Here is a 27,112-nt window from a genome sequence, read left to right as displayed (position 1 = left end):
TAAACGTAACAATTTCTGCTTGAAGTCTTACGGCTTTAGATGCAGGAAAGAATTGTTTAAGAAATTTTTCAACTAAAACGTCCCATGTATCAATCGCCCCTTCAGGTAACGATTCCAACCAATCTTTGGCTTCTCCCTTTAAAGTCCAGGGAAATAACATGAGATATATCTGTTCATCCTCCACTTCTCGGATTTTAAATAGTGTGCAGATCCTATTAAAGGTACGTAGATGTTCATTTGGATCTTCCTTCGGCGCACCACTAAATTGGCATTGATTAGTCACCATGTGTAGAATTTGTCCTTTGATTTCATAATCTGGCGCATTAATGTCTGGATGAGTAATTGCGTGACCTTGGCCAGTGCGTTTAGCTCTCATTCGGTCTTCCATACTTAAAGGTTCCAGATTCTCCATAATTGAATTTGTTGAATCGGAATCACTAGAGGATTCTGATTTAATGGTTCGTTCCTCAACAATCTCTGTTTGAATGATTGGTGGTTCCAGAGGAAAGTTTAGTGGTTCAGGATCTACGAATCGTTCCTGAATATTTTCCGGATTCTCAATTGTGAGGTCGGGTTCAAAAAATGGATTATCGGAAATTTGAACTGGAGTACTTGGTCGACTGGATGACGATTCTAAAGAAAAATCAACGGTGGTAATATTTGCTAAATGTCTTGATCTAGTTACAGGTGGTGAACGTATAAAAGGTGGTGAACGTTTTGCTCGGTGCATTCACTGAATATCCTATTAGTTTTTAAAAGGAAAGAAAAATTATAATAAGTTATCCAATCAATAGACTTTTCTGATTTTGCCCACGTTTCGAATAGCCAAAAGATGCAGCAGAGGGGCAGGATTCGTTTGGTCTCAATATAATTAAGGACTGTTTGGCTCCAATAACCCGGTCCACGTACAAATCCAACTATTACTACGAACCAGAAAATTTTGATGTCTATTAATTTAACCACTTAAAATAAATTTTCGTAATTTTAAGAAATTTAGATAAGAAGTAGAATAAAAACCTATGTCCTAAAACTAGAATAGCGAGAAATAAGAAAGAAAAAGAGTTCGTCGAAAAAGGTCGAAAAAGAAAAATGGTTGAAAAATAAAAGGTGACGGAAAAATAAAAGAAACTTATAAAACTTAAAAATACTTGACTAACCTAACCTTATTACTACAACTAACTTAAAATTATAATCGCAAATTGAGATTACTAATTGGAATGATAATTGATACATAGGAAAAAGTCGTCTAAAAATATTAAAGCTTACAGGAAAAACTAAATCCCAAATGGAAATAACTTAAAAAGAAACTAAAACTTAAAAAGGCGTCGCAAAATTCTAAAGCACCTAAATCTTAGTCTCAAGAAAAAGCACTTAAGGGATTTTACGGTAAAGCCTAAAAATCTAGAAGTAAAAATAACTATGGCAAAAACTAAGTTTAAAACTAAATATGAGCTAAAAATACAAATATTACGCTAAAACTATTAAAAAGGGACAAAATATAAAAATATACAAAAAGTTGTAAAAAGTACAATTTTTATAAAAATATTATTTTTATATTATTTATTTATTAAAACTATTAATTTTATAATTTAATAAAACTAATTTAACTAAAATATAAAATAAATAAAAAGTAAAACTAAAAATAAAACTAATTATAATAATAATAATAATTAGGGTTAATAATAATAATAATTAATAATCACCCGTAATTAATGCTGAATTAGGGTTCTGTCGCGTGTCAGAGTCTCTCCGCGAGTTGCGGTATTACAAGCAGAAAACTCCGCGAGTCGCGGGGTTCAAAATTCAACTCAGGTACAGTTTTGAATTTTACGCGTTTTTTTATTTTTATTTTCTGTTTAATATTTTCTGTTTATAAAATCTAAATATTTGTATAATAAAAACTTATATTTAAAAACTTAAATAAAAATAGAACTACTTTATAATTTTATAAATAAAAATCTTAAAGCTAGATTTATATATATATATTTTTTTTTCGGTTTTATATTTATAAAATATATTTATAAAATAAATTAAATAAAACTTATATTTTTACAAACTAAAAATAAAGAAACTTTATAAAACTTAAATATTTAACAAAATCTTAAAAATACTTATATTTTTGTTTTTCTTTTTATATTTTTGAATATTTAAAACGTATTTTTATAAAAACGAATTTTAATAAAAGTAAACTAAAAATCTTTTTTTTTTATATTAGCGTTGCGCTTCCGGTGTTTAAGAGTATTCCCCGGCAGCGGCGCCAAAAATACTTGATGTTTTAGCAGAGTAGTATATAAAATAGCTTATATTTTAGTAGGAAATACTATTAAATACGATACAATTTTACACAAGATATTTATTTATTTATTGAATGGATATACTTAAACCTTGCTACAACACTTATAGGCAGTGTACCTAATCGTACAGTAGTGTAGTTTTTAGTAAGTCCGGTTCGTTCCACAGGGAATCTTTTTAAACAAAGCCTAACGCTATATTAGTTTACTTTTATAAAAATACAAATATATATATAAGTAATATTATTATTATAAAGGGGGGGTTTTTACCGTTTAATGACCGGTTTGTCGATTTTAAAACTTTAGTCGCAATTAAAACCAAATGTAAAATATTAAAAATAAATACAAGACTTAAATTAAAGCGTAAAGTAAATAACGATAATGAAATTGCGAATAATAAAAGTGCGATAAAATAAACTTGCGATAATTAAAAAATACGATAATTAAAAGTGCAAATAAATAAAATAACAATAAAAATGCGATAATTAGAAGTGCAATTAAATATAAAATAAAGGAGATTAAATATGAAATAAAAGAATTATGCTTATTTAAACTTCCGTAATCATGATGTTTGACGTGTTGATTTTAGTTTTATGCCCATGGGTTAATTGTCCTTTGTCCTGGATTATTTAATATGTCCATACGGATTTGTCCATAATAGTCCATCAGTCATAAATATAAAGAGCGAAAGCCTTCGTCAAATTATTCTTATTCCCGAAGTCAAATATTCCAACTAATTGGGGATTCGAATTGTAACAAGGTTTCAATACTTTGTTTAATGAATACACCAGGTTATCGACTGCGTGTAAACCAAGGTTTTACTACTTTGTTAACAATTACACCAATTACCCTTGAATGTAATTCACCCCTGTTTCAACAAGTCTATTAACTATTAATCCAGTTCCGTGTCCGGTAAAATGAATAATTATTGGTATTTATAGATATCCCGCCCACCGTACCCAGTCAAGCGTATGTGGTTATATATAAATACGTCGAATTATAAGTTTGTATATTAAATTAACAAGGTATTGTTTAGTTAATATAAAACCCATTAATAGCCCATAGTCTAATTTTCACAAGTGTCGTTCTTTTGTCCAAACCCCAATTATGGTACAAAGCCCAATTACCCAATTTTAGTAATTAGCCCAACATCATGATTACTTTGGATTAAATAAGCATAATAATAACTTAGCTACGAGACATTAATATAAAAAGTTTGAACATAACTTACAATGATTAAAAATAGCGTAGCGTTACACGGACAGAATTTCGACTTACACCCTTACAATATTCGCTAACATACCCTTATTATTAGAATTATAATTAAAATTAAAATTAAAATTAAAATATAAATATAAATATTTACGTATTATGAGAGAAGAAGAAAAAGAATGATTTTTACGATCAGAATGCGCGAGCTTTATAGGGAGTTTCAGAATTTGGGGCTCCGCGACTCGTGGCATTTTTTTTGCCTTCAAACTCCGCGAGTCGCGGAGTTTGCTTTTACAGCTCACACAAGTTTGGCTCTTTGTTTACCGACGGATTTATAAATAAATATAATATATTAAATAATTATAAGAATTATTTAAATATTATATTATATTTATGTGCATAGTTGACTTGTAATTTTTAGTCCGTTGCGTCGAGCGTTGAGAGTTGACTCATGTCCCGGTTCCGGATTTTCGAACGTCCTTGCGTACAATTTAATATCTTGTACTTTGCGTTTTGAATCTTGTACTCTTGTAATTTCGAGACGTTTCTTATCAATAATTGGAACCTCTTTGATTGTATTTTGTACTTTTGAGCTTTTTGGTCGTTTGCGTCTTCAATTCGTCGAATCTGTCTTTTGCCTTCACCTTTTATTATTTAAACGAATATCACTTTTAAATAGAACAATTGCAACTAAAAGCTTGTCTTTTTTGAGGAATAATGCTATGAAATATATGTTCGTTTTTATCATTATCACTCCCACTCGTATCTCACTTATAAGCAACAACTTCACACTTAAGCATTTTTGGTCAAAGGGCTTATGTCCTACTAAAAGTCATCAACCACAGTTAAATTCAATAGTTTTTATTACCTCAAATATCACCCGAAATTTTCAAAAATCTTTTACTCGATCTTTTCCCAACTTGTAATCTCCGAAATATGAAAATTTGTTTGCCAAAATTTTACACACACTATTTTATTGTGCGATCCTCTCAAAGTTTTATAAAAATTTATTTTATTGCCATTCGTACAAATTTTAGAAACCGTATATGTTAAATAATTACTTATTTTGACTAGTATACATGAAATTTTACTTTCACTTTTACAAATCAAAGCTTTTATTCAAAAGATATTTTACCTTAAAATGGTACGTGTTGCACATAACCCTAGTTTACTAAGAACTTCGTTTCTTTTCTTACATTGTCACCTTAAACGATTTTTATAAAATTTTCGTTGCTTGTCAATATAAAATTTTTCGTTGCTTATTCGTATCCAAGTCTTCATGGAGACTTTACAACCATCGAAACTGAGAGATTCATGGGTGTGTATGTGATGAAGGCACTTACTACCACGTCATGCAGAGCCTTCGGGCATCCATCAACACTTAAACCATTCAAAATTACTGCGTTACCCTAGGGATCTTATCCTTCACACCTGTCCGAGCGATGCTCTATCTTACACAACTCAAAGTCCTGACTTATTCTAAGGGATTCTCATCTAGCGATATTAACATCATCAGTACTCCGACTTTAATATTGGCCATAACCTGTTTAGCATTTTTGCAAAGTCAAGAAACAATTAACTTCTCATCCTCATGCTCTATCCTTCATACCTTACTTTTTAGCAACGGCTTCGCACGTGAACATTTTTGGGCCAAAGACTTTTTCCTGATAATTTTCAAAACTACATTTAAGTCATTAGTTTTCATTACCTAGTAACATGTCAACCGATGATTCAAAGATTTTTCACTCGACCTTTTTCAACTCATAACCTCTGAAATACGAAAAACTATATTTATCAAAATATTTTGATTTTACACGTTGCTTATTTGTGCGGTCCGCACGAGATTATGGACAAATGAAAGTAATAAAAATTTTCGGTCACTTACGCAATTTATAAAATCATATATGTATATATATAATTAAGTTAACAAATTTACCCTTACTTATTTTGGTTAATACCTACTAAGTTATACCTTCAAATTATTTAACAATCGCTCCTTTAATGAGTTGTTTAACTTAAGTCAAATAGTTTTATGCAAAATGGTACACGTTGTACATATTTCTAAATTTACTAAGAACTTCGTTCCGTTTATGTTGTCACATCAAACGTTTAAAGGTTTTTCAAAATTTCCTTGGTTGATTTTAAAGGTTTTCGTATTAAGCTACACCATGTATGGATCACACTTCTTCTCGCCCTCCGTTAGGGATGAAGCTTACTATTAAAATCCTTGTTAAAAACACTTGAGCCACTTTGGGTGGCAGAATTAAAAAAAAAAAAAAAAAAAAAAATTTAAGAAGTCTTTGCGCTCATGAAATGTTCCTCTTAAGGTTAGACTTGGCAAAAATGCGAGCCGATAAATCATTCTTCTGATGTACACTCAGTGTTTACCTGATTGTAGGAAAGAAACTAGTTAGGTTTCTACTCTCAATATTTCACGGCTAATCGTAACACCCTCGTAAACCTCATCTCTAGGATTCATTATGTTGAGGTACAGGAAATCATTGTTGGAGATTCTCTTAACTTGGAGTAAATCATTCTTTATGACCAGGAGTTCACATATCTTCTCATCCGCGCATCCCCTTAAGCATAAGGATAAATTCAGAATGAACTGTTCGGAGAATTCACTCTCGTTCAAGGACCACACCTTTCGTGCGATTTTCTTTCGGAAATGTAACATAAGATACCTTAAGAATCTATGAATCTTGTTATCCTCTTGGAAGGGACTGCTTAAAACGTATGTAACACGAATATGGTTACTCCACACATTCCTTCCTTTGCCGGTTGCAACTATATGTTGTTCTAGTTAATGTTAACCCTAACCCCAACATGTAACTGAAAGGAAAAAGTTACATTATGGAACTGTTCACCTGTAGTATGGTAAACTAAGGTGATATACTTCATTGTTCGTTCAGACCGTCCTGAAGACACTATAGATAATTATGGCTTGTATTTCAAATAAGTCCGATTAGTCACTTTCAGCTAAAAATTTCAATTCATTTAGTCAAATGAAACGTTCTTAAATATCGGGTTCTGTATGCCTATGGTCTCCCTCCGAAATTTAGGGGTTAGTGAAATCCGCAGCCAACACTATCTATACATCAAATCGCATAGTTGTGATCACCATGTTTTCCATTCCACCTGTCAGCTTTATATTGCGACATAAACGCTCGATGTTTTAAATGAGTTTGGTAACATTCATGATGCATTTCATGCATCCAGCTTACTGAAAATGCCTGTAAGGCTAAAAACATCAAATTTCCTTTTGTGAGTATATATATTCGGATGACATATTCATGATAGCAAGAAACGAAATCAACTTGTTGATCTCTTAGGACAAGAGACTTACTTAATGGCATATACCTATTCTTACTTTTATACGCCCAAGTACCTTTCGAGGTAAATAACTCACTTCTGAGCCCACGAGTCTCATGGAACCTTGATACGCTACTTCTTATTTAAATACGGTACCATTTGTAGTCACTCCTTAAATTTCGGGACGAAATTTCCATTAACAGGTGGGTAATGTAATGACCCAACTTTTTCGACTAGCTTTTATGCTTTGTATTTTTGCGAAACTGCGTATTTGTGCGTACTGTGTTACTTTATTACTCCGGAACCTTGGAATACGTGTTTTATATTCATATATACTTTAAAACGTGACTTGGTGTATGTAGAATGCTTAACTTGTCCACCGGATGCTTTATAGCCGTTAGTGTTACTTGCCGTTACGAATAAACCGCGGACTGCGCGCACGTTTGACTTTTGTCGGAACCGGAACTTTTGGACTGTGAAATATTAATTATTATTTTATAATAATAATTACTTGGGCCTTTGGATGCTTAATTTTATTTATTTAATTGCTAAAGCCCAATAGTTGGTCTTGTTGGACTTTCTACCTTGTTGGGCTCAAGCCCACCCTACTCTAGCTAGTGACCCAATTAATTAGCCCAAGCATAATTACTAGTGGCCCATAATAATAAATAAATAATAAATTAATTAATTAGTGAGTCATACTAGCATAATGGATAAGGTTTATCTAATTGTCACATGAGATTCTAGCAAAAGGACACACTTTAGACACCATTAGCCAAAAAGTAAAGTTTTGTCTCCCCCTCCCCTCCCTCAAAATTTCGGCCACCAAGGAGGCCTCATGGCCACCTCATCAATCCATGTGAATCTCTAATGCTTATAAATACTAGCCTTTAGTCTCTCATTACAACACTTGATCATTTTGATTTTTCACACACTTGTTCTTTCTTTCTTTCCATACTTGTAAGTTTTCTTTTTCTTCCTCTTTTCCTTCAATATTTTCGTGTATCATCATCATTCATCTATGGAGATCAAGTTCCTTTTAGCTTGATCTTACTTATATCTTGTTGATTCAAGCATGAATCTTTCAAGAACAACAAAGATTCAAGCTTTCTAGCTTGAATCTTCATATCTTTTGTAGATCTACTTCTTTTATACTTTAATCTTTCTATTTTGTAATAAAGATTCAAACTTTTGTTTGTAATCTTCATGCATCTTCAAGATCCAAGCTTTATGCTTCAAGATCTTCAAGAACAAACAAGATGCAAGCTTTCTAGCTTGAATCTCCATATCTTTTTATTAGATCTAAGTTCTTTTTGCTTTGATCTTGTTATTTTGTTAAAAAGATTCAAACTTGTGTTTGTTATCTTCATATATCTTAAAGATCCAAGCTTTATGCTTCAAGATCTTCAAGAACATCAAAGGTTCAAGCTTTCTAGCTTTGCAACCTTGTAACTTGTGTGAAATGGATCCAAGCTCTCTAGCTTAGGGTTCCATCACCTCTCTAGACTTGGATTGTGCTTATACTTGTTGAATTAATGTAAAGTTTGTAACTTTAGTTGTTATTGTGAATTGAAATTGTGTTAAGACTAAGGATATGATGTAACCTTGGTTCATCATCCATCTAAGACTCATGAATGAGTTGTGTTCTTACTTGGTCTTAACATATTGTGTATTGATGGTGAATCTTGGTCAAAAGTGATGCTAAACCATCAACGAGTTGTACACTTGAAGCTACAAGCATCAAGGATGAGAACCGTGATGAGCATCAAGCACCAAGAACCCCACTGGAGCACTTACCTACTGTTTTTCGTATCTTATTAGGCTACCTGGGCTACTGGAAAGTTGATTTTCAGTTAGTTCGGTTTGAGTAGATGATTTTCCATTTAGGCCTCATCTTAATCCGAGTTACGGTTTAGGATTTATGGCCCTCCGAGAGTCACTACACCCTATTAATGTTGTGCTGAAATTTCTGACCTACTCGCACTTAAACTGTCGCCACGGTCAAACGAAGACGAGTTAGGTTCTGAAAATTGGTCAGCTGTTAGGGAACTCACATACGGAGCCATAGCCACTGACTATGCATCTTTTCAATTTACGTAGAGGTCGTAGCAGCTGACCGAAGTCAGCCTATTGTTTCGATCTCTATTCTTGTCGAACTTACTTAGCTTTTATGATGATGAATGATGATGATGATGAAACTTAAACTTATTTTATGCACTATTAGAATTTATAAAGACAACCTACTGACCTAGTAACCTTTGATTTAGGTTGACGACCTTTCGGACCGACTTACTACTTGCGTACTTTCATTACCAACTTTACCGCTTTTATCACTGTGAGTTATAGCATCCCTTTTTACTTTAATTATTTTGGGAATGAGAATACATGCGCTTTTTACGTTTTACATACTAGGCACGAGTACTTAAACCTAATATGTGTGTGGGTTATACAACGGCATAAACATTCCCCTTAGCACGGTAACGTTTAGTCATTGGTTTTTAGAACCGGTGAACGCGAATCTTAGATATGGATCCATAGGGTTTGACATCCCCACTCGGGCTAGTCGTGCTAGCATTTAATGAGTGTTTAATACTTCGTGAACATACGCACTCGCCAAGTGTACTTTCAGGGGGTTATAAACGTTAAGTCTAGTTACCGGGTGCCCACGGTTATACATATACTTTATCTTACTGATTTGAATTACTGATTTGAATTACTAATTTGAAACGCTTGTTTGAAGCACTGAAATCTCGTGGCCTACATTACATTACTGATTACAAACAAACTATAGCTCACCAACATTCGTGTTGACTTTTTTAAGCATGTATTTCTCAGGTGCTTAGACGTTGTTGCTTCCGCTGTTAGACTTGCTGTTAGACTTGCTGTTAGACTTGCTGTTATAGACTTGCTGTTATGGACCTGCTGTATTAGATTTCCACAGCATTACTTAGAGATGTCTCAAGCATAGAACTTTTATTTTGCATTCGTGACTTGCGTTATTTTAAAACAATGGCTTTGTAATGACCTTTGTACCATGTACTCATGTTAATGTTTTCTAGTCATCTTTTGTAAAACGCTATCTTTTTACGAATGCAAACTGGTTTTCAAACAGCATATAGTGTTTGACTTGTAATGATCCTGTTGTCGATGATCCGTACACGATGGTTTTGTACGGGGCGTCACACGTTTGGTTCGTGAGATTTGGAGAGATTTGCATTTCAAATCCCATGTTTGGTTGTAGGATTTGGTTGGAAGGATTTGTATTTGCACTTCAAATCCCATGAAATCCTATAAATGAAGGATTTGAAAATCCTTGATATACATGAGGGATTTGAAATCTCATGTTCTAAGATTTTACGTTTACGATTTACGTTTCGGGTTCGCGTTTCGGGTTCGCTTTTCGGGTTTGCGTTTCAGGTTCGCGTTTCGGGTTCGCGTTTCGGGTTCGCGTTTCGGGCTCACGTTTCGGGCTCGCGTTTTGGGTTCGCTTTACGGGTTCACGTTTCGGGTTCATTTCGGGTTCGCGTTTCGGGTTCAAGTTTTGGGTTCGCTTTTCGGGTTCACGTTTTGGGTTCACATTTCGGATACGCGATTCGGATTCGCGTTTCGGGTTTAAGTGCATTTCAGATTCGCATTTCGGGTTCACGATTCGGGTTCGTCTTACGGGTTCGCGTTTTGGGTTTGCGTTTTGGGTTCGCGTTTCGTGCTCCATATCGGGTTCGCGTTTCGATTTTGCGTTCGCATTTTGGGTTAGCGTATCACGGTCGCATCTCCTTTTTGGATTCACGTTTCGACTTTGGATTTGCGTTTTGCGATCGCGTTCCGTTTCGGGTTCGCATTATAAATTTTGAGATTTGAAAAACTCGAATCAAACATAAGATAGGATTTCAAATCCCAGAATTTTAAATCCTGTGAGATTTTAAATTCTCGGAATTGAAATCCTTGAACCAAACGCCCCCTAAGAAATTTAAGAATACCGATGAAACAAATATTACACTTAGTAGGCTTTAGAGAGTGGGAGGGCCACATGAATTAAAACAATGAAACTAAATTGTATTTTCACAATATTTATACTTGTAGCCTTAAATTCAAGGAGGGCCATTGCCTTCTTTAGTCTTCATAATGTTCCGCCATTGTCATTCTCCAACCTTCGGGTGTTCTTTAAGCGACAAGTCCTCCAACATTTTAACTTATTCGTTTTCAAATCATAACCGAAAAGGAGTTCGTATTAACATGATTGATGGAATGACGTCGCGACCGGATGAAAGAAATAAAAAAGGTGGAGCCAAGGCCGGTTAATCTGGTTATTTTTGTTCCTTTGGTTGGTTTATGTTTATGCAGTTGAGTCGTTGATTGTTTACTTTTTTGTTTTTGATCACATTGTATTTTGCTCTGTCCGTTCGAGTGATTTTGTTTTGATGTAGGTGTTGGTTCATTGTGGCTCGGTTAGAGTATTGTGGCTCGGTTAGAGTTGGCTAGGTCTAGATATCGTTGTGTAGTTCTAGCAAGTTTACTTTTAACGAGCCGTTTTTCTTTTATGTTGGATTGGTTGTATCAGTTTATAGGTTCGTTTATTTATCGATTAAAGTTTCCTAGTTTTAATAGTATTCGTTTTTTAGTCAAAAAAAATAAAAATATATGCATTTAGTAAAATGATTTTTTTGCTTTTCAAGAAAATAAATTCATTTAATTACTCCAATAGAATGGGCTATCCTTTAGGCGGTGGCGTTTACACAAATCCCGAAGTAATCCTCTAAGATTACGTCAGCGTCTCTCTAATTCAAGAAACCGTTGCGTTTGGTGCCCGTTCTTTATCAAACATCAAACATTTCTATTACATACACATACACATACACATAATCATCCTTTCCCCAAATCCATATCTACAATAATAATTAATTAATAAAATTCTGTACCGGCGATGGCTTCTGATCTGAAATCTGCGGCGTTGATGGAGCAGATGAAAGCTCACTTCTCCTCCGACGCCGGCAAAGCCCTTACCAAAAAAATCGGACTCGTTTATCAAATCAATATGGCCCCCAAGGTTCACTCACTTTATAATTATTATTTTCAATTTATATACCTAGGAGTAATCAATGATACTTAATCGACTTATTTTACAACTATAATAATCACTTGTAAGTTAAACTAAGTAGCTGATTAATCGCGATCGGTGATCTTTTGTTGTAATTTGATTTTAATTTTGATAGAAACTTGGATTCAACGAGGAGATTTATGTTGTCGATCTTAAAAAAGGAGAGGTTACCAAAGGTACTATATACTCTGTGTACTATCTGTTTGATTAATTAAAATCATAGTTATAATCGTACTATGTGTTATTGATATGCTTTACATTCGTTAATCGAAGTTAGGTTTGTAGCTTTATACCTACTTTTTTCGGTGTTCGTTTTCGTGTTAAGCCTGTGCTTAGTGACTGTGATCAAGCTTGGAGAAAACAATTGATCTTCGTTTGTTCAGTTGTGTAGTTTATGTATTTGATTGTTAAGAAAGATACTAGTATAAAACAAGTAAGCAATGAGCATAATGATTTTTGATTTCCCATATATGATTAGGTCACAAAGGTTTGCTGCTATGCAATTTGCTTTGAAATGTATATTAAAAAAACATCAATTTATAGGCCAGAGGAAGTCGATTTTTTTATATTAAAAAAGAAGTAAATGATAATGAGCTTAAGAGTATAGAATAGGCATTAATATACACCTATTAGCAATTGTATAATCCTGCCTGTGAGTTTTGTATTAATGTCTTATTTTTGGGAGTACAGGTCCGTATGAAGGTGGTAAACCGGATGCTACGTTTTCATTCACTGATGAAGATTTCTTCAAGGTTGCCACTGGGAAAATGAACCCTCAAATGGCTTTCATGAGGTAGGAAAAAAAAAACATTTTCATTTCGCTTAATCTATTGACTGTACGGATTATTATCTGTTCTAATTGTAAATTTGGTGGGTAATGTTTTGATTCTTATATTCAGGGGTGCAATGAAGGTTAAAGGCAGTTTGAGTGCAGCCCAGAAATTCACACCTGACATCTTCCCAAAGCCTTCAAAGATGTAAGCAGGAGGTTAATTATGTGTTGTTGAAGCCAGTCCATTGAGTGATAGGTTAATTAGTTACCTGGATTGGATTATGAAATAGGATAATATATAAACAATGGGATAAAGAGTTTTAATCGATATATAAGTATATTACGTGCTCCATGTTCTAAAGTGAATTCAATAAACCTAAGTACAACTATATTGAATCTATCTATGCTATGGTCTTGTAATCCATTTCTCTTTCTTTATGACATGTTTCATTTGTGTAGTCCCCTGATTGTTGTATTTATTCTGCTGTGGAGATCCATTTGAGTGAACTGACATGTAAGCAATTGATCTATTACTTCAATGGCTTGTTTAATTGTTCCGGTTGAATGATTTTGTACTCGTTAAGACCAGATTAAAGGGTAAACACGTAATTTTGATCGGTTTTTGTGCAAGTTCATTTGTACATGCGAACCACTAATGCGTTTACATATTTGCAAGACATATTTTTCTTGTTGCTTTAACTACTGTAATACGACTTATGTTCAGTATGTGTTATAAAATTTTGTTTCAGTAATTTGCTTTGTAGCAATCAGGGGTGTCTTTCGGTGCATGTGCGAAGTGTGCAGTCGCACAAGGCCCCAAATTTTTAAGGGGCCCAAAATTTTAAAAAACATATGTAATAATTCATTTATTCGTACATCGTAACAGAATAGCTTACTTGCGGTCTATCATCTAACAAGAAAGACTTAATAGATTGGAGTTTATAGGTATTAAAAAGACAAAATTTCATTCCTCGTCCCTGAAATTTACATCAAATTTGACTCCTCGTCATTTTTCTTTTTTTGTGCATCCCTCGCCCCTAATGTATCACAATTCTACATCCTCGTCCTTTTTATCGACTCCTCGTCCTTTTTCTTTATGTGAATTCTACAACTCTCGTCCCTGAAAAGGACGAGGGATGTAGAATTGTGATACATTAGGGGCGCGGGATGCACAAAAAAAAGAATAAGGTCGAGGAGTCAAATTTGATGTAAAGTTCGGGGACGAGGAATGAAATTTTGTCTATTAAAAACAATATAATGAGAGTATTGACTATAAAGAGTTACCAATTACTTCGTTACAAAAAATGTGAGGATTATGATTTTATATAAACAATAGTATAACTATAACGAGTTGACAACTATTTGAGAATAACACTTTTCAACGGTTGTTTTGAAACTTTTTAATTATATTGATTATGCTATCATGGTATTATATATATATATATATATATTATACGTATTGAAAAAATTAACATTTATAGGGGCCCTTTTTAAGTTTCGAACAGGACCTCCGAAATTAGCGAGACGACCCTGGTAGGAATGATTGCGTGTAAGGATGACAATGGATACCCGATCCATCCGATTATTCGTGGATATGGACGTTCTAAATGAATATGGATACAGATATAGATGAACTGAAATGAATATGGATATGGATATGGATTAAAAGTTTCATTCATAGATGAATCCGCTTTCACCCGAAATAACTAAATATATAAATTAATTACTCGAATTAATATCGTTTATATAGTGATATTTCATTAATTATATTCATCTTTCTTTATATTTTATCTAAAAATATAAATTTTTTCTTATAGTTTGTTTTGTTTAAATCATTAAATGTATTTATCGTACTTTGGTGGTTTAAATATGATTCCATGCAACTAAAAAGTAAGCAGCTGCAGGTAATCGATATCTTTACACGTTTAATAGGCTATTTGTTAACTATTTGTTATATAAATTAGTAAAAATGTGACTTTCGGTGGCATAAACTATTAGGAAATATTACTTTTGATTGTATATAGTGAATCACCGCTTATAATTGCTAAAAATAAAATAAATTTAAATGGACATGGATGATTATTCATTAACTCGCTTCACCCAACGGATATGGATATGGATAGATGAAATTTTTATAAATAGATATGGATATGGATATTGATTAAGAAAAAAAATTGGATATGGATATGGTCTCACCCGATCCATAATCGATCCATTGCCATCCCTAATTGCATGTCTTCTGATTGTATTCTATAGAACAACAATAAACAATTCTTTATAACTTAAAAGAAGTTTGTGGTAACAACTTGCGTTTTCGGATAAAGGAACTTTATGATCACATTAACCCGTTCTTGTGTGTTTTTGTATAAAGTTTGTGGTAACAACGTGTGTTTTTGAAAGAAGATTGTATTTTATGATCACATTAACCCGTTCTTCCTTTGAGTTGAGATCGATCTATCATAGAAGATGTATCTATTGGAATAATACTCTTACATATCTATTATAACAGCTAGTACAACTTTTTTTTTTTTGAACGGCCGGTTAGATGGTTAGTCGCCCCACACACGCTAGAAGGAACTCGCTCTCGAATCTTCGCACTTACGTGAACCGGATCGATTTTATTATATACCTACACCTGCCAGTAGCAAAGCGTAGGGACCACAGACCCGAAGGTTGACTGTGTATATATAATATATGGTAAACCTCCTCCCATGGAATCGAACCCACACCAATCGCAATGAAAGGATGCGGACTTACAGTCCAGGAGCTTGGTACCACTCAGCCATATGCTCGGTGGTTAACAGCTAGTACAACTATGACAAAAGAATCAATAATATCTCAAGAAAAATTGTTACAAGAAGCCGTGGATGTTTCTTAACAATTTTCTAGTCCCAACATAGGGCTTGTGACTAAGGGTTAAAGATTAGAATATCATTAAGTCTAGAGTATTTGAATTTGAAATAAACTATACGACATTTTCAAAATAGTTGTATTTGTATTATCAGTTAAAATAGATAGATGTTTTAACGACATCCATAAATTCGTCATTAAGGTGTATAATGTATTTTACTACAGTTTAATACATTGTATTTTTAATTTATTTTATAATTTTGTTCCTTATTCCTTGTTACTTACGAAGTAGTTTTTTATTAAAGGTATAAAGAAACTTTATCTTCTTATTTATTTATGTAAATTATAATTATAATTATAATTATAATTATATGTAAATGGTAGTATGTATGTAAGTGGAGCACAGAGTATTAATTTAGAATAACAGAAAAAAAAGTAGTTGCTATTAGTATTCAATAACCTTCACTTTAAAATTAATGTATCATATAACCACTATATACAATGTATAATGAATTTTTTCATTTTAACGACATTTTAAAAGTTGTCGTTAGAAAGTCCTATTACTCGGTAATAAATATTCAATTATTAAAAAGATTTTTTAATAACAACTTTAAAAGTTGTCATTACGTCACTTTATAACGGTTATTTATTATTTTAAGAATAAAGTTTTCCAAATTGTATTAATACTTTATCTTAGTGTAAAAAAAGAGAAAGTTGTATAATACTTTAAAACTAATATTGCTAAAAAAAATAAAAATAAAAATAATAAAAAAGCAAACGGATATTGTTACCTCTATACAGCAGTGGGGAATAGCATGATTCAAGATCCAACAAAAACCCTGATTTAAAATCTAAAACCATTTCAAAATTTCAATTCCCGCGCCTCTTCACATCTACCTACCGACGCTCCTCATCTTCCACTTCATCAAACCCTAACCCTAATTTCATCCCCAAATCAAATTCCAAAAAAATGGGTGCAGGTGAAAGCAGACAACACGATCTAGAGATCTCTGACTCTGAATCCGACGAAGAACAACAATATTCCGATCAAGAAGACGATGATAACGATTACGAAGATGTCAAAGATCATCAATCACCCATCAAAACCCCAACCAAAACCCCTTCATCTGTTGATGAAATTGATGCTAAATTGAAAGCCCTAAAACTCAAATACCAATCCAAAAACCAAACCCTAAAAAACGCCGTTAAGCTTTATGTTCATGTTGGTGGAAACACTGCTCAGTCCAAATGGGCGGTTTGCGATAAACTGACGTCATTTTCGTTCGCGAAATCGACATCGGCCGGTGAAGAAGATGAAGATAATGAAGAGGATGAAGAAGGGGATCTGTACTGGTTTTTGAAAATTGGGTTAAAAGTGAAAGCACTGGTTGATCAACAGCTTCAATTGAAGCCGATTCTGGATCAACTTCGTATTGATTTTGTCTCTAATGGTGTTTACGCTATCAAATTTTTTAGCATGGAAGATTACAAGGGATTTATTGAGAGTTATGAAAAGTGCTTATTTGAGAACACTTATGGATTTGAGTGTAATGAGGAGAACAAAGCTAAAGTATATGGTAAAGATTTTGTTGCTTGGGCTAATCCTGAAGCTGCTGATGATTCAATGTGGGAAGATGCTGAAGATGATTTTGCAAAAAGTCCAATTTTCAAAACACCAGTGAGATCGAATCATGATTTAAGGGAAGAATTCGAAGAAGCTGCGAAAGGTGGGAATATTAAAAGTATAGCTTTAGGTGCTTTGGATAACAGTTTTTTGGTGGGTGATTCGGGTATTCAAGTTGTTAAAAATTTTAGTCATGGTATTCATGGAAAAGGTGTTTATGTTAATTTTGATGAATCGATGAAAGGTCATACTGAGTCAACTCCCCGAAAAGCTTTATTAATGAAAGCTGAAACTAACATGTTGTTAATGAGTCCAATGGTTAAAGGGAAACCGCACACAAACGGGCTTCATCAGTTTGATATCGAGACAGGAAAAGTTGTTACTGAGTGGAAGTTTGCAAAAGATGGGACTGATATTACGATGAGGGATGTTACTAATGACAGTAAAGGTGCTCAAATGGATCCTTCCGGGTCAACCTTTTTGGGTTTGGATGATAATCGTTTGTGCAGGTGGGATATGCGTGATCGACATGGGATTGTTCAGAATCTTGCTGATGCAAACGGGCCCGTTTTGAACTGGACACAAGGGCATCAGTTTTCAAGAGGGACTAATTTTCAGTGTTTTGCGACTACTGGTGATGGGTCGATTGTTGTTGGTTCGATAGATGGGAAGATAAGGTTGTATTCGGTGAGTTCTATGAGACAAGCTAAGACTGCTTTTCCGGGGCTCGGGTCGCCCATTACCCATGTGGATGTTACTTATGATGGGAAATGGATTTTGGGCACAACTGATACTTATTTGATCCTTATTTGTACTCTGTTTACTGATAAAGATGGGAAGTCGAAAACGGGATTTGCTGGACGAATGGGAAATCGACAATCTGCTCCGAGGTTGTTAAAGCTGAATCCTCTTGATTCGCATAGGGCTGGCATGTTCAATAAGTTTCGTGGTGCTCAATTCTCTTGGGTATGTATCGGTTTTACTTTCTTTTTCATTCATATATATTATACTATAGTATATATTCATGTTGATGTTGTTTTTGTTGTTGTATATTCATGTTGTTATGGTTATTATTAACATTTTACAGTGATTACTGTGATAACATTATCCATTTGGTTGAATATAGGTCTTCTATCTGAGTTTGATTGAGTGATGATTTATTAGTATGATGACTAAATGTTCACTATATAGTTCATTGTTGTAAAAGTCGGCCTAGTTGGCCCATGCGTCTGTTTGGGGACTAGCCTGTCCCGACATGCCCAAAAACACCTTAAAAGTAGTTATACGCTAAAAAGGTTGGGTCAAATCGCTCAAAGATGGGGCGAGTCAGGTCTGAGTCGGTCAAATTTGGTCAAAGTCAAAGTTAAGTAAAAAAATTTATGCTTTTATGCCATAGATCTATGTTTGGAATATTTATGTTTTATGTTTGATATATTCATGTGTAATCTAGTTGTTTACTTCATTTATTACAGTACTAAAAGTCAGGGTTGGTCAACGCCCAACTCGTCCCCGACTGGCGACTTTCATAACCTTGATACAGTGTGTACTATTGATTAGTCTAATATTTTAGGTTTAGTCTTTGGATTGATTAATGGGAATGTTAAATGTTGATATAGGTGACTGAAGATGGGAAACAAGAGCGACATCTTGTAGCAACGGTTGGCAAATTCAGTGTGATATGGAACTTCCAACAGGTGAAAGATGGGTCCCACGAGTGCTACCGAAACCAGGTAGGTTTGAAGAGTTGTTACTGCTACAAGATTGTTCCAAAAGATGATTCGATTGTTGATAGTCGTTTTATGCACGAGAAGTTTGCAGTTAGTGATTCACCCGAGGCTCCACTGGTTGTTGCCACTCCATTGAAAGTTAGTTCTTTCAGCATATCGAGCAGCAGACTTTCATATGCTTAATCAACGTTTGTTGTTCGCATGTTATGTGTTAGCTTTTGTTTCTTATGAAGTCGTACTGTTATCGTCAAGTTGATTGTACTTTTATTCGTAGCAATTAAAGTGTGTTGTAATGGCTAAGGAGAACCTTAAGTGCTTGCTTTTCATTTGATGCTAATCTAAATCCTCTTTTGATGAAAATTTCTAACTCTTAAGTTCATGTGTTATATGAAGTATTTGATTTTGAATTCTTTGTATTCTTTATATGAAATATGGATACGATTATACAAGGTTGCAAAAATCTGTACTCGGGGAGTATTCGGTCGAGACTTTTTAGTAAGTATTCAGCAACTTGAGGAGTATTTGGGGAGTAATCGGATGTTGATCAATTTGACTTTGACCGAGTTTTGACTAATTTTGACAGAATTTCGAGTAATCCCAAGTTTTGGCCGAGTTTTACCCATTTTTTGAGTTTTGGCTGAGTTTTGACTAATTTTTCCGAGTAATCCCGAGTTTGACCGAGTACTCCCCGAGTTGCAAAAACTGAGTAATTTTGCGTTCTGCAACATTGTGAATATAAATTTGAATGGCTGAAATCAACTTGGATAAGTTAACCTTCAATCACATATATGTGGAGTCAAATACACACTTGGATTTTAGTGGTCCCCGTGTTGTTTTAAGCATACGGGGTAGCATTTGGTGGTTTGTTTGCTGATAAGGAGAAAGAAATGTACGTTTCAATCGTACGAAGCTCCCACATATTATCCTGCTCATGTTCTTCATCTTCTTTCCTAAAACACAGCACAAACAATAATACATACAGAACAGCACATGGTACTTCTTCCATTGATGCATCTCCTAAATGGGGCAGAAGTGAACTGCGTTTGAAAACTGTCGTTTACGCTCAACAGCGACCCACATGGCTTCCTGGGCTTGATCCTCCATCTTATCTTGATGGAACGTAAGCTTCTAAAAATAAATTTGTAAAAAAACAATTAAATTTTATCGGGTTTTTCAGTTTCATGTTGTTTTTTTGTTTGTCTTTTTTTTAAGTCTTGCTGGAGATTTTGGGTTTGACCCACTTGGACTTGGTGAGGACCCCGAAAGCTTGAAGTGGTACGTGCAGGCAGAGCTCGTTCACGCTCGTTTTGCTATGGCTGGGGTTGCTGGGATTCTTTTTACCGATGTGAGTTCATTTGTTGTCTGCCAGAAGTGGCAAAATGGGCGGTTCTGATGGGTCGGGTAATGTGTCAATGGGTCCGGCCGGGTTGACCTGCAAGCACATTTTGTCAATTTTTTAACTTTCTTATCAATACTCAATCTTGAATCATGATTACACAAACCATGACAATAATAAATAAATACTACATTAATACATTAAATCTTTGAAGAAAACTATTAGACAGATGTAAACCTGTATGCCATACAAATGAGTGTGGATGACTTTGAACGTGTTTGACCCGCTCAATTTGACATGTAAAAAAGAAACCCAAATTTGACTAGATCGTACTTAAATAGCTAAATAAGTTGGAATCGCAGTGTTTTACTTCAGAAAACGAGACTCTATATACAATGTACATATACATATACATGTCTGATTTTTTTTTTTTTTTTTTTCTTTTTCTTTGTGTGCAGTTGCTTCGTGTAACAGGAATAAGCGACCTACCAGTGTGGTATGAAGCAGGTGCCACCAAGTTTAGTTTCGCCAGCACTAGAACTTTGTTCATTGTTCAACTACTTTTGATGGGGTAGTTAAATTAAATTAAATAAATTATTATAGGTGTCCTAAAATTGAACTAAAATTTTTTGATTTCTGATTTCGATATTCGCTTTGTGTAGGTTTGCAGAGACTAAACGATACATGGATTTCACAAATCCTGGGTCTCAAGCAAAAGAGGGTTCTTTTTTCGGTTTGGAAGCTGCCCTTGAAGGTCTAGAACCCGGGTAAAAGCTTTTAACTGTTATCACATATAATGGCTTGTACATCCTGCAGTAAATCGTGTACGTCACGTTGACTTTTGTTGACTGATAGAAATATATGGTGCATAACAGATATCCTGGTGGACCGTTACTAAATCCTCTTGGTCTTGCTAAAGACATAAAAAATGCTCATGAATGGAAGCTCAAGGAGATAAAAAATGGTGCCTTTTTTTAACATTATTAGATTATAGATTATTTTGCGATTATATTAGTTGCTGTATATATATTTTAGACTAATGGAACGTATGTTATAGGTCGGCTTGCAATGGTGGCAATGCTTGGAATATTCGTGCAGGCTAACGTAACCCATGTGGGTCCCATTGACAACCTAGTTAAGCACCTATCGAACCCATGGCACGAAACCATCATTCAAACTCTTGCTGGTTCTTGACCATCTTACTAAACTAAGACCATGAAAGTGGACAAGGAAATGTATGTGAGAGATGAGGATGATATTTTATAAATTATGTTTATTCAAAATAATCACATTATTATTTGTGCATTGATTTGATCAAGTAAATGTGGGTAGAATGGTAGATAACATATGCTGTTTATTCTTGCTCCCTTTTATGGAAGAAGTATATTGTAAACATCAGTAACAAGTGAATGAGAAAATTGTTGCAATAATTTTGTTAGGAAAAAAAGAGTGAGGTATAAAAGCTCAATTTGGATGCATATACTTCCATCATTCCATTAATAAAGGAGAAATTAGTCAAACTAATTTCTTTTCAACAAAAAAAAATACACATTTCTTAAATCTTGAGAATTACACTATTCGTTCCGACAGAAGTTGCACGCGATTTGTTCGAACGCCTAGTGATTGGTTTTTCCATGATTGTGACCGAGAATTGTTTTTACTTGGCCATGCATTGTGTTCGAAACCAGAACTTCTCAACAAGTGTAATAGTGGGTCACCAAGTGTCGTGTTCGAGTTCGAACAGGTTCGAACACGAACATGTTCCAGTTATAATTCGAATAGCTTTGAACACGGACCTGTTCGAACACAATGCACGAGTACGTAAAAATATTTGTCGGTCACGTTCATGGGAAAACCGGTCATGAGACATTTTAACAAGGGTGTGAATTTGTTCGAACAAATGGTGTAAATTCTTTTTTTTTTTTTAAATAGTTTATTTTGTTAAAATATAGTTGCAAAAAGTTTATTTCGACCAATTTAGTTCATGAAAACAACAATTTAATTGCATCCTTTAAAAAAAAAAAAAAAAAAAAAAAAACAATTTATGCAATTCAAAAAATAAAGAAGCAACATGAAAGGATCAAACCAATAGCAGAAAACCCAAATTTTGTACGTATATAGACAAACGCTTGCTCGCAATAAAAATAATACAGTTACACCAGAATTATGTTCCATAAAAATACAACTTCTTGTGTTCCTTTATGACCAAATCTGTAAAATGAATCACAAAATAAACAAAAACAACAAATATGTAGTAGTAACATTTACAATCAATAACACAACTTTCCTTAACCTCTCATTTTCGACTCCGATTTCTTCCTTCTCAATAGCATAAAAATTCGAGGGAAAAACGACCGCTTCTTTTTCTTTATACCCCTCACCTCGGGGGACGATTCAGTCGTGTTACTCTCGCTTTCCGGCAAAACCGTCCTTACAACGGGCCTAGAAATCTGGGTCGACGGGCTAGCGGGCCGCACGTTAAAACTCTTCACCTCGTCCAAACTCTCTCTTGGGCCCGGCCCAACTCCAGATTTACGCCTTTGTTCGTGTTCAGCTCTCCATTTTCTAAGATCTTGTTCAACACCCAGTTTTCCTTCTTTTGCCTTTTCGGCTTTCTGCAACGCAACGTCGAGAGCTTGTTTTCTCGTAGCCAATTCTGACGTCACTTGTTCGAGTCTACTCAAGCTTCTCGATTCAGACTCTTTCGCTACATCAATCTGCAAAATTGCTTCAGCCACTCGTGTGTTAGATTGTTCTTCCGCTTCGTGCGCTTTCTTACTTAGTTCGTAATATTCCTCTAACGAAAGTGTAACTCCGGTTTCGGGTACGTTATCATTCCCGTTAAGTGCACCAATAGCTGCAACCGCTAACTTTTCAGACGCTTTTGCTGCTTCGATCTCCTTTTGAGCAGCAAGTAGTCTGCTTGCCATAGTACTTGCTCCAGCTTTCGCTTGTTCTACAGTTTCTTTAGCTTTTTTTAGCTCTTCACGAGCTTTGTTAGCAATTGATTTTGCTTCGTCAGCTTCTTCGGCTGACTTTTGTAGTTGTTTCGGGAGATCGATCATTTTTTCCCGGGCCTCCTTTTCTTTTGCTTGGATCGAAGCAATTTCGGATCTTGTTCGGTTTAGCTCCGCTTCAAGAGAAGCAACCGCCACTGCCGCCATCCCTTCTCGCTGTCTAATGGCGGCAAGGGCGGTTTTTTCTTTCTCGAGCTCCGTTTTTAATGAATCCGCCGCCATTTTTAAAAAATCAATTTCCGCAGTTGCTTTTGTAATGTTCTGCTTCACTTCTTCGATATTCTTCTTGGCTGATTGCATGTGATCAGGGTCATTGTTACCGTCTCGAGTACCCTTTGATTCTAAGTAAACAGCTAACTCGGCTTTCAAGTCGTGAAGCAAAGCTTGTGCGGTATCGAGTTTTGATTTCTGATCTTTAGCCGACTCGATCTGTCGGTTAGCTTTATCAAGTTCCTCTTGGGCTTGTTTCAATTCTCGTTCCCAATTCAAAGCATCTTGGTCACGAGCCATGGCTGCACCAATCCTGTGTTCTTCAGCCTCCAAATGAGCCGCGTGGGTCGACTCTAACGATTCTTTTGTCATCATAAGGTCGATGGTCAGGTTTTCGACCTTCTTCTCAACTTCTTTTGACGCGATTGCTGCTTCCCGAGCTTTTTTAACAGCGATATCCTTTTCAGACACCAATATAGCATATTCTTTACGGAGATTTTCGAGCTCGTTTTTAACGGTTACGAGCTCAGAAACTGCAGCCGCATGTCTAGCTTGGGCTACCTCGAGTTGTGCCTTGGCTGCAACACTAGACTCGTCTGCAATTCCCTGCTCCATTTCTTGTACTCTTAATTTGACAAGTTCTGAGTCTTGTTTGGCTTGATGTTCTTCGGTTTGAGCTCTTTCTAGGTTAAGTTTTAGTTCTTCGATGAGCCGTTTAGTGCTGTCTAGCTCTTTTAATACTTGCAGTTTGGCTTCTTCGGCTGCCTCGGACTTTTTCTTGAACAACGGAATCTCCTCGTTTGTTTTCTGAAGTTCTTGTTCAATATACTTGCGTTTCTGCAAGCCCAATCAAGCTACACAGTAAATCAAAGTGTCTAGCACACCATATACTTCTAAATTTAAAATCACCATTTGAATGCGTTGTATTGGGGACTAATCCGTCTCGACTCACCCAAAAACGCCTTAAAAGTCGATCAACGCTAAAAGAGTCGAGTCAGAGTCTGATATGAGTCGGTCAAAGTTAGGTAAAAAGAAATTATATATTTAAATATATTAGATTTTGTGCCATATATCTATGTTTAAAATATTTACGTTTTATGTTTGATCTTATTATGTGTACTATATGTATGTTTAAATTAAGAATTACGGTTTACTAAAAGTCAACGTTGGTCAACATCCGACTCGTCCCTCCAAGGTCCCAACCGACTCGTCCCCAACACGCTACTATTACAACTTTGCTAATATAATGTTTAAAATTTGTTTCCGAAAAGGGAAGCGCTACAGTTATATACAAGGGAGAGTGATTTGATTGGTCCAATTTGATTTTAGATACTTTTGAAATCAAACATGTCAAGGTTCATTTACCATAAGCAAATATGTTACAGAAGATGATAAATAAAAAGGTTAAAGAAGATTATACCTCGGTGGTCTGAACTTTATGGGCTTTCCAGTCGACAATACCACCAAACTTGGTAACAGCTTCTTTGACAGATTCAAAAGGTGAAGCTGTATCGATATCACCTACTTTTGAGTCCGTGTTCTTAGGAGTACCAACGCTCTCAATAGGTGAAGAATCAGCAGCCGATGCCAAAAAGCGATTGCCATTTTCTCCATTTGCATGCCTCGAAGGTGTTTTTGGACTTCCAAAAGTACCAACATTGCTAACGGAGTTGCTCGGTGACCCATCAATGTGTTTTTCTGCAGACTCTTCTGATGGAACCGGTGATAAAGATGATTTATCATCAGGTTTTGTTTCTGTACTTGAAAGTTTTTCAATTGGAATATCAGATGGATTTGGGTCAATGGACGTTTGTACGGTTTCAGGTACACCAGAACTGTCCTTTAATGGTATCGAGGCACCTAATGTGGGTTCATCATTAGGTGAATTTGTAACAGCTTCACCAGGTGTAGTTGAACCCTCTACATGCTCTTTCGTTTCATCCATTCCAAAAAGATCAAATCTGACAATTCATAATCAGTTAAATGTAGTTTAGCCTATGACTAAACGCATACGATTAATAAAAGAAACAACATGCACATAATTTGATACCTACGATGCACAACTGTCATTTTCCATCATATATAACATATATAATATAAATTATTTTAAAAATACTAATATGAAAACGATGCACCAAGAGCGTGCACCAAATGAAACAGAAAAGATGCACACGAGCGCACTGTATTTACATGCCAGATAATACGTTTTAGGAATGATACACAAACCCAGCGCATAATAGTTGAGTAATCATACGCATTCTTCTTATAATTTCCAAACTACTACGTATTAATATCCTACATGTAGTCATAGTAATCCCAGGCTGCAAATCAAACCACCTCAATCTATCAATAATTTACTACTTTATTCTGCTAAAGAAATTTTTAGCCAGCAATTGCTAAATGTTTATACACCGAGATATAATATCTAAACATCCGAAATTCCATTTGGCTCAATGGGGTGAGATACACGCATACTTCCAAATACAGTATTTGATTATCGATTAAAAACCTGAATTACCTTCAAAAATGACAACAAATGTAGTTATGCTATTGTAAATTTATCAATTGATTGCATGAATAGAGTAGTGATAGACACTCATAACAACTACTATACTTAAGTACACGATATTAGCGAACATAGGATTTAATATTTGTTTGAAAAAACAAAATTACACACACCACTAATACGAAATAATCCACGAAATATATACAAGTTGTCCATAGCAGAGCCTGAACCCTCAACCTAAGGGTCACCTCAATACCCCTAGGCTAATGGCCTTTTGGTGATCCATAGGGTTTAATAACTTAATTGATACAAATACACATATAATTGCCAAATTTTAACCAATTGTATCACATGATAACAGCTCAAATATACCATTTCCATTCACATGATATTGAAAAGATTATTAGAAAAGAAATAATTAGGAATTCAATTAAACAATAATCAAGCCCTAATTAGATTCAAATCAGAAAGAGACATATAGATATGTGTACAGTTGGCATACCAGTAAACCCTCGGAGTCGGATCTCAATTCAAAATCGATTAACTCCAATTGATCAATAAACGATTATCATAAGCTTCGGAATCACTGCAAAACGAAAGTCTGAATCAAAACGATGACTAATTGAAGTAAAGAAATTGAAAAGTAATATTAAAGGAACATACGCGTAAGCCTACTGTTATTTTAATTTTAATAGAATAATAATCAGTGACGATTTATTAGAAATTGTAACAATCTGAAACTGATTACATAATTGAATGCAGTATAAAGAAAACATACGTAGTAATTAAAGTGACAAGCAGAGCTGTAATTCAAATATCTGTATTTGGAATTTTTTTCTTACGTTTTTATAATTAAAAAAAAAAAAAAAGTAGAGTTTGTTATAATTCAGTAGGCTTATAACTACCTTTAGTGGTTTGATTCTTGATGTTATAATTCAGTAGGCTTATAACTACCTTTAGTGATTTGATTCTTGATTTAGAATACTAATAATGAAGTGTAAGAACAAAGATGATAATGGAGAGAAAGAAAGAAACACTTTGTAAGTGTGAGAAATGGTGCAAGTTTAATGCTTGCATTCATGAGTATTTATAGCCTAAAATCTCAATATAAAAATACATACTTTGTGTACCAAAATTGACTATATGTATACACCAAAATT

At 34.6% G+C, this 27,112-nt stretch overlaps 4 protein-coding genes across 6 annotated transcripts; 3 read left to right on the top strand and 1 right to left on the bottom strand.

Moving 5' to 3' along the window:
• Nucleotides 1–11,727: 11,727 nt before the first annotated feature.
• On the top strand, nt 11,728–13,154 carry LOC139867359 (sterol carrier protein 2-like). The gene is made up of 4 exons (XM_071855726.1): nt 11,728–11,859; nt 12,026–12,086; nt 12,601–12,703; nt 12,810–13,154. Exons 1-4 carry the CDS (start codon nt 11,737–11,739, stop codon nt 12,889–12,891), a joined length of 369 nt encoding a protein of 122 aa, XP_071711827.1. The 5' UTR covers nt 11,728–11,736; the 3' UTR covers nt 12,892–13,154.
• Nucleotides 13,155–16,369: 3,215 nt separating this feature from the next.
• Nucleotides 16,370–19,221, top strand: LOC139866355 (protein CYPRO4). 2 transcript variants are annotated; one of them, XM_071854577.1, is made up of 3 exons: nt 16,370–18,122; nt 18,773–18,886; nt 18,968–19,221. In XM_071854577.1, the coding sequence occupies exons 1-3, from the start codon at nt 16,503–16,505 to the stop codon at nt 19,064–19,066; spliced, it is 1,833 nt and encodes a 610-aa protein (XP_071710678.1). In that variant the 5' UTR covers nt 16,370–16,502; the 3' UTR covers nt 19,067–19,221. The 2 variants fall into 2 exon arrangements, with proteins under 2 accessions (XP_071710678.1, XP_071710677.1); XM_071854576.1 differs by having other exon boundaries at nt 18,773–19,221.
• A 454-nt stretch (nt 19,222–19,675) lies between these two features.
• On the top strand, nt 19,676–21,505 carry LOC139866474 (photosystem I chlorophyll a/b-binding protein 5, chloroplastic-like). Its single transcript, XM_071854711.1, has 6 exons — nt 19,676–20,003; nt 20,096–20,228; nt 20,678–20,790; nt 20,882–20,986; nt 21,095–21,183; nt 21,277–21,505. Exons 1-6 carry the CDS (start codon nt 19,771–19,773, stop codon nt 21,411–21,413), a joined length of 810 nt encoding a protein of 269 aa, XP_071710812.1. The 5' UTR covers nt 19,676–19,770; the 3' UTR covers nt 21,414–21,505.
• Nucleotides 21,506–22,358: 853 nt separating this feature from the next.
• Nucleotides 22,359–26,782, bottom strand: LOC139865622 (protein WEAK CHLOROPLAST MOVEMENT UNDER BLUE LIGHT 1-like). Of its 2 annotated transcripts, none has more exons than XM_071853691.1 (4): nt 26,731–26,782; nt 26,455–26,538; nt 24,867–25,407; nt 22,359–24,283 (listed from the first exon to the last, which is right to left on the bottom strand). In XM_071853691.1, exons 3-4 carry the CDS (start codon nt 25,389–25,391, stop codon nt 22,508–22,510), a joined length of 2,301 nt encoding a protein of 766 aa, XP_071709792.1. In that variant the 5' UTR covers nt 25,392–25,407; nt 26,455–26,538; nt 26,731–26,782; the 3' UTR covers nt 22,359–22,507. The 2 variants fall into 2 exon arrangements, with proteins under 2 accessions (XP_071709792.1, XP_071709793.1); XM_071853692.1 differs by lacking the exon at nt 26,731–26,782 and adding an exon at nt 26,616–26,682.
• Between the last annotated feature and the right edge of the window lie 330 nt (nt 26,783–27,112).

The sequence above is a fragment of the Rutidosis leptorrhynchoides genome, chromosome 9, assembly GCF_046630445.1.
Source record: "Rutidosis leptorrhynchoides isolate AG116_Rl617_1_P2 chromosome 9, CSIRO_AGI_Rlap_v1, whole genome shotgun sequence".
Taxonomy (NCBI): Eukaryota; Viridiplantae; Streptophyta; class Magnoliopsida; order Asterales; family Asteraceae; genus Rutidosis; species Rutidosis leptorrhynchoides.
This window is presented reverse-complemented; position numbering and strand designations above follow the sequence as displayed.

What these genes read in the sequence shown, in the direction of transcription:
- LOC139867359 (XM_071855726.1), top strand. Translation starts at nt 11,737, where the DNA reads ATGGCTTCTGATCTGAAATCTGCGGCGTTGATGGAGCAGATGAAAGCT. An exon ending in AAATCAATATGGCCCCCAAG is followed by an intron (nt 11,860 to 12,025) that starts GTTCACTCACTT and finishes TAATTTTGATAG; the next exon opens with AAACTTGGATTCAACGAGGA. An exon ending in AAAAGGAGAGGTTACCAAAG is followed by an intron (nt 12,087 to 12,600) that starts GTACTATATACT and finishes TTGGGAGTACAG; the next exon opens with GTCCGTATGAAGGTGGTAAA.
- LOC139866355 (XM_071854576.1), top strand. Translation starts at nt 16,503, where the DNA reads ATGGGTGCAGGTGAAAGCAGACAACACGATCTAGAGATCTCTGACTCT. An exon ending in GTGGTGCTCAATTCTCTTGG is followed by an intron (nt 18,123 to 18,772) that starts GTATGTATCGGT and finishes ATGTTGATATAG; the next exon opens with GTGACTGAAGATGGGAAACA.
- LOC139866474 (XM_071854711.1), top strand. Translation starts at nt 19,771, where the DNA reads ATGTACGTTTCAATCGTACGAAGCTCCCACATATTATCCTGCTCATGT. An exon ending in CCATCTTATCTTGATGGAAC is followed by an intron (nt 20,004 to 20,095) that starts GTAAGCTTCTAA and finishes CTTTTTTTTAAG; the next exon opens with TCTTGCTGGAGATTTTGGGT. An exon ending in GCTCAAGGAGATAAAAAATG is followed by an intron (nt 21,184 to 21,276) that starts GTGCCTTTTTTT and finishes CGTATGTTATAG; the next exon opens with GTCGGCTTGCAATGGTGGCA.
- LOC139865622 (XM_071853691.1), bottom strand. Translation starts at nt 25,391, where the DNA reads ATGGATGAAACGAAAGAGCATGTAGAGGGTTCAACTACACCTGGTGAA. An exon ending in ATAAAGTTCAGACCACCGAG is followed by an intron (nt 24,284 to 24,866) that starts GTATAATCTTCT and finishes TTGGGCTTGCAG; the next exon opens with AAACGCAAGTATATTGAACA.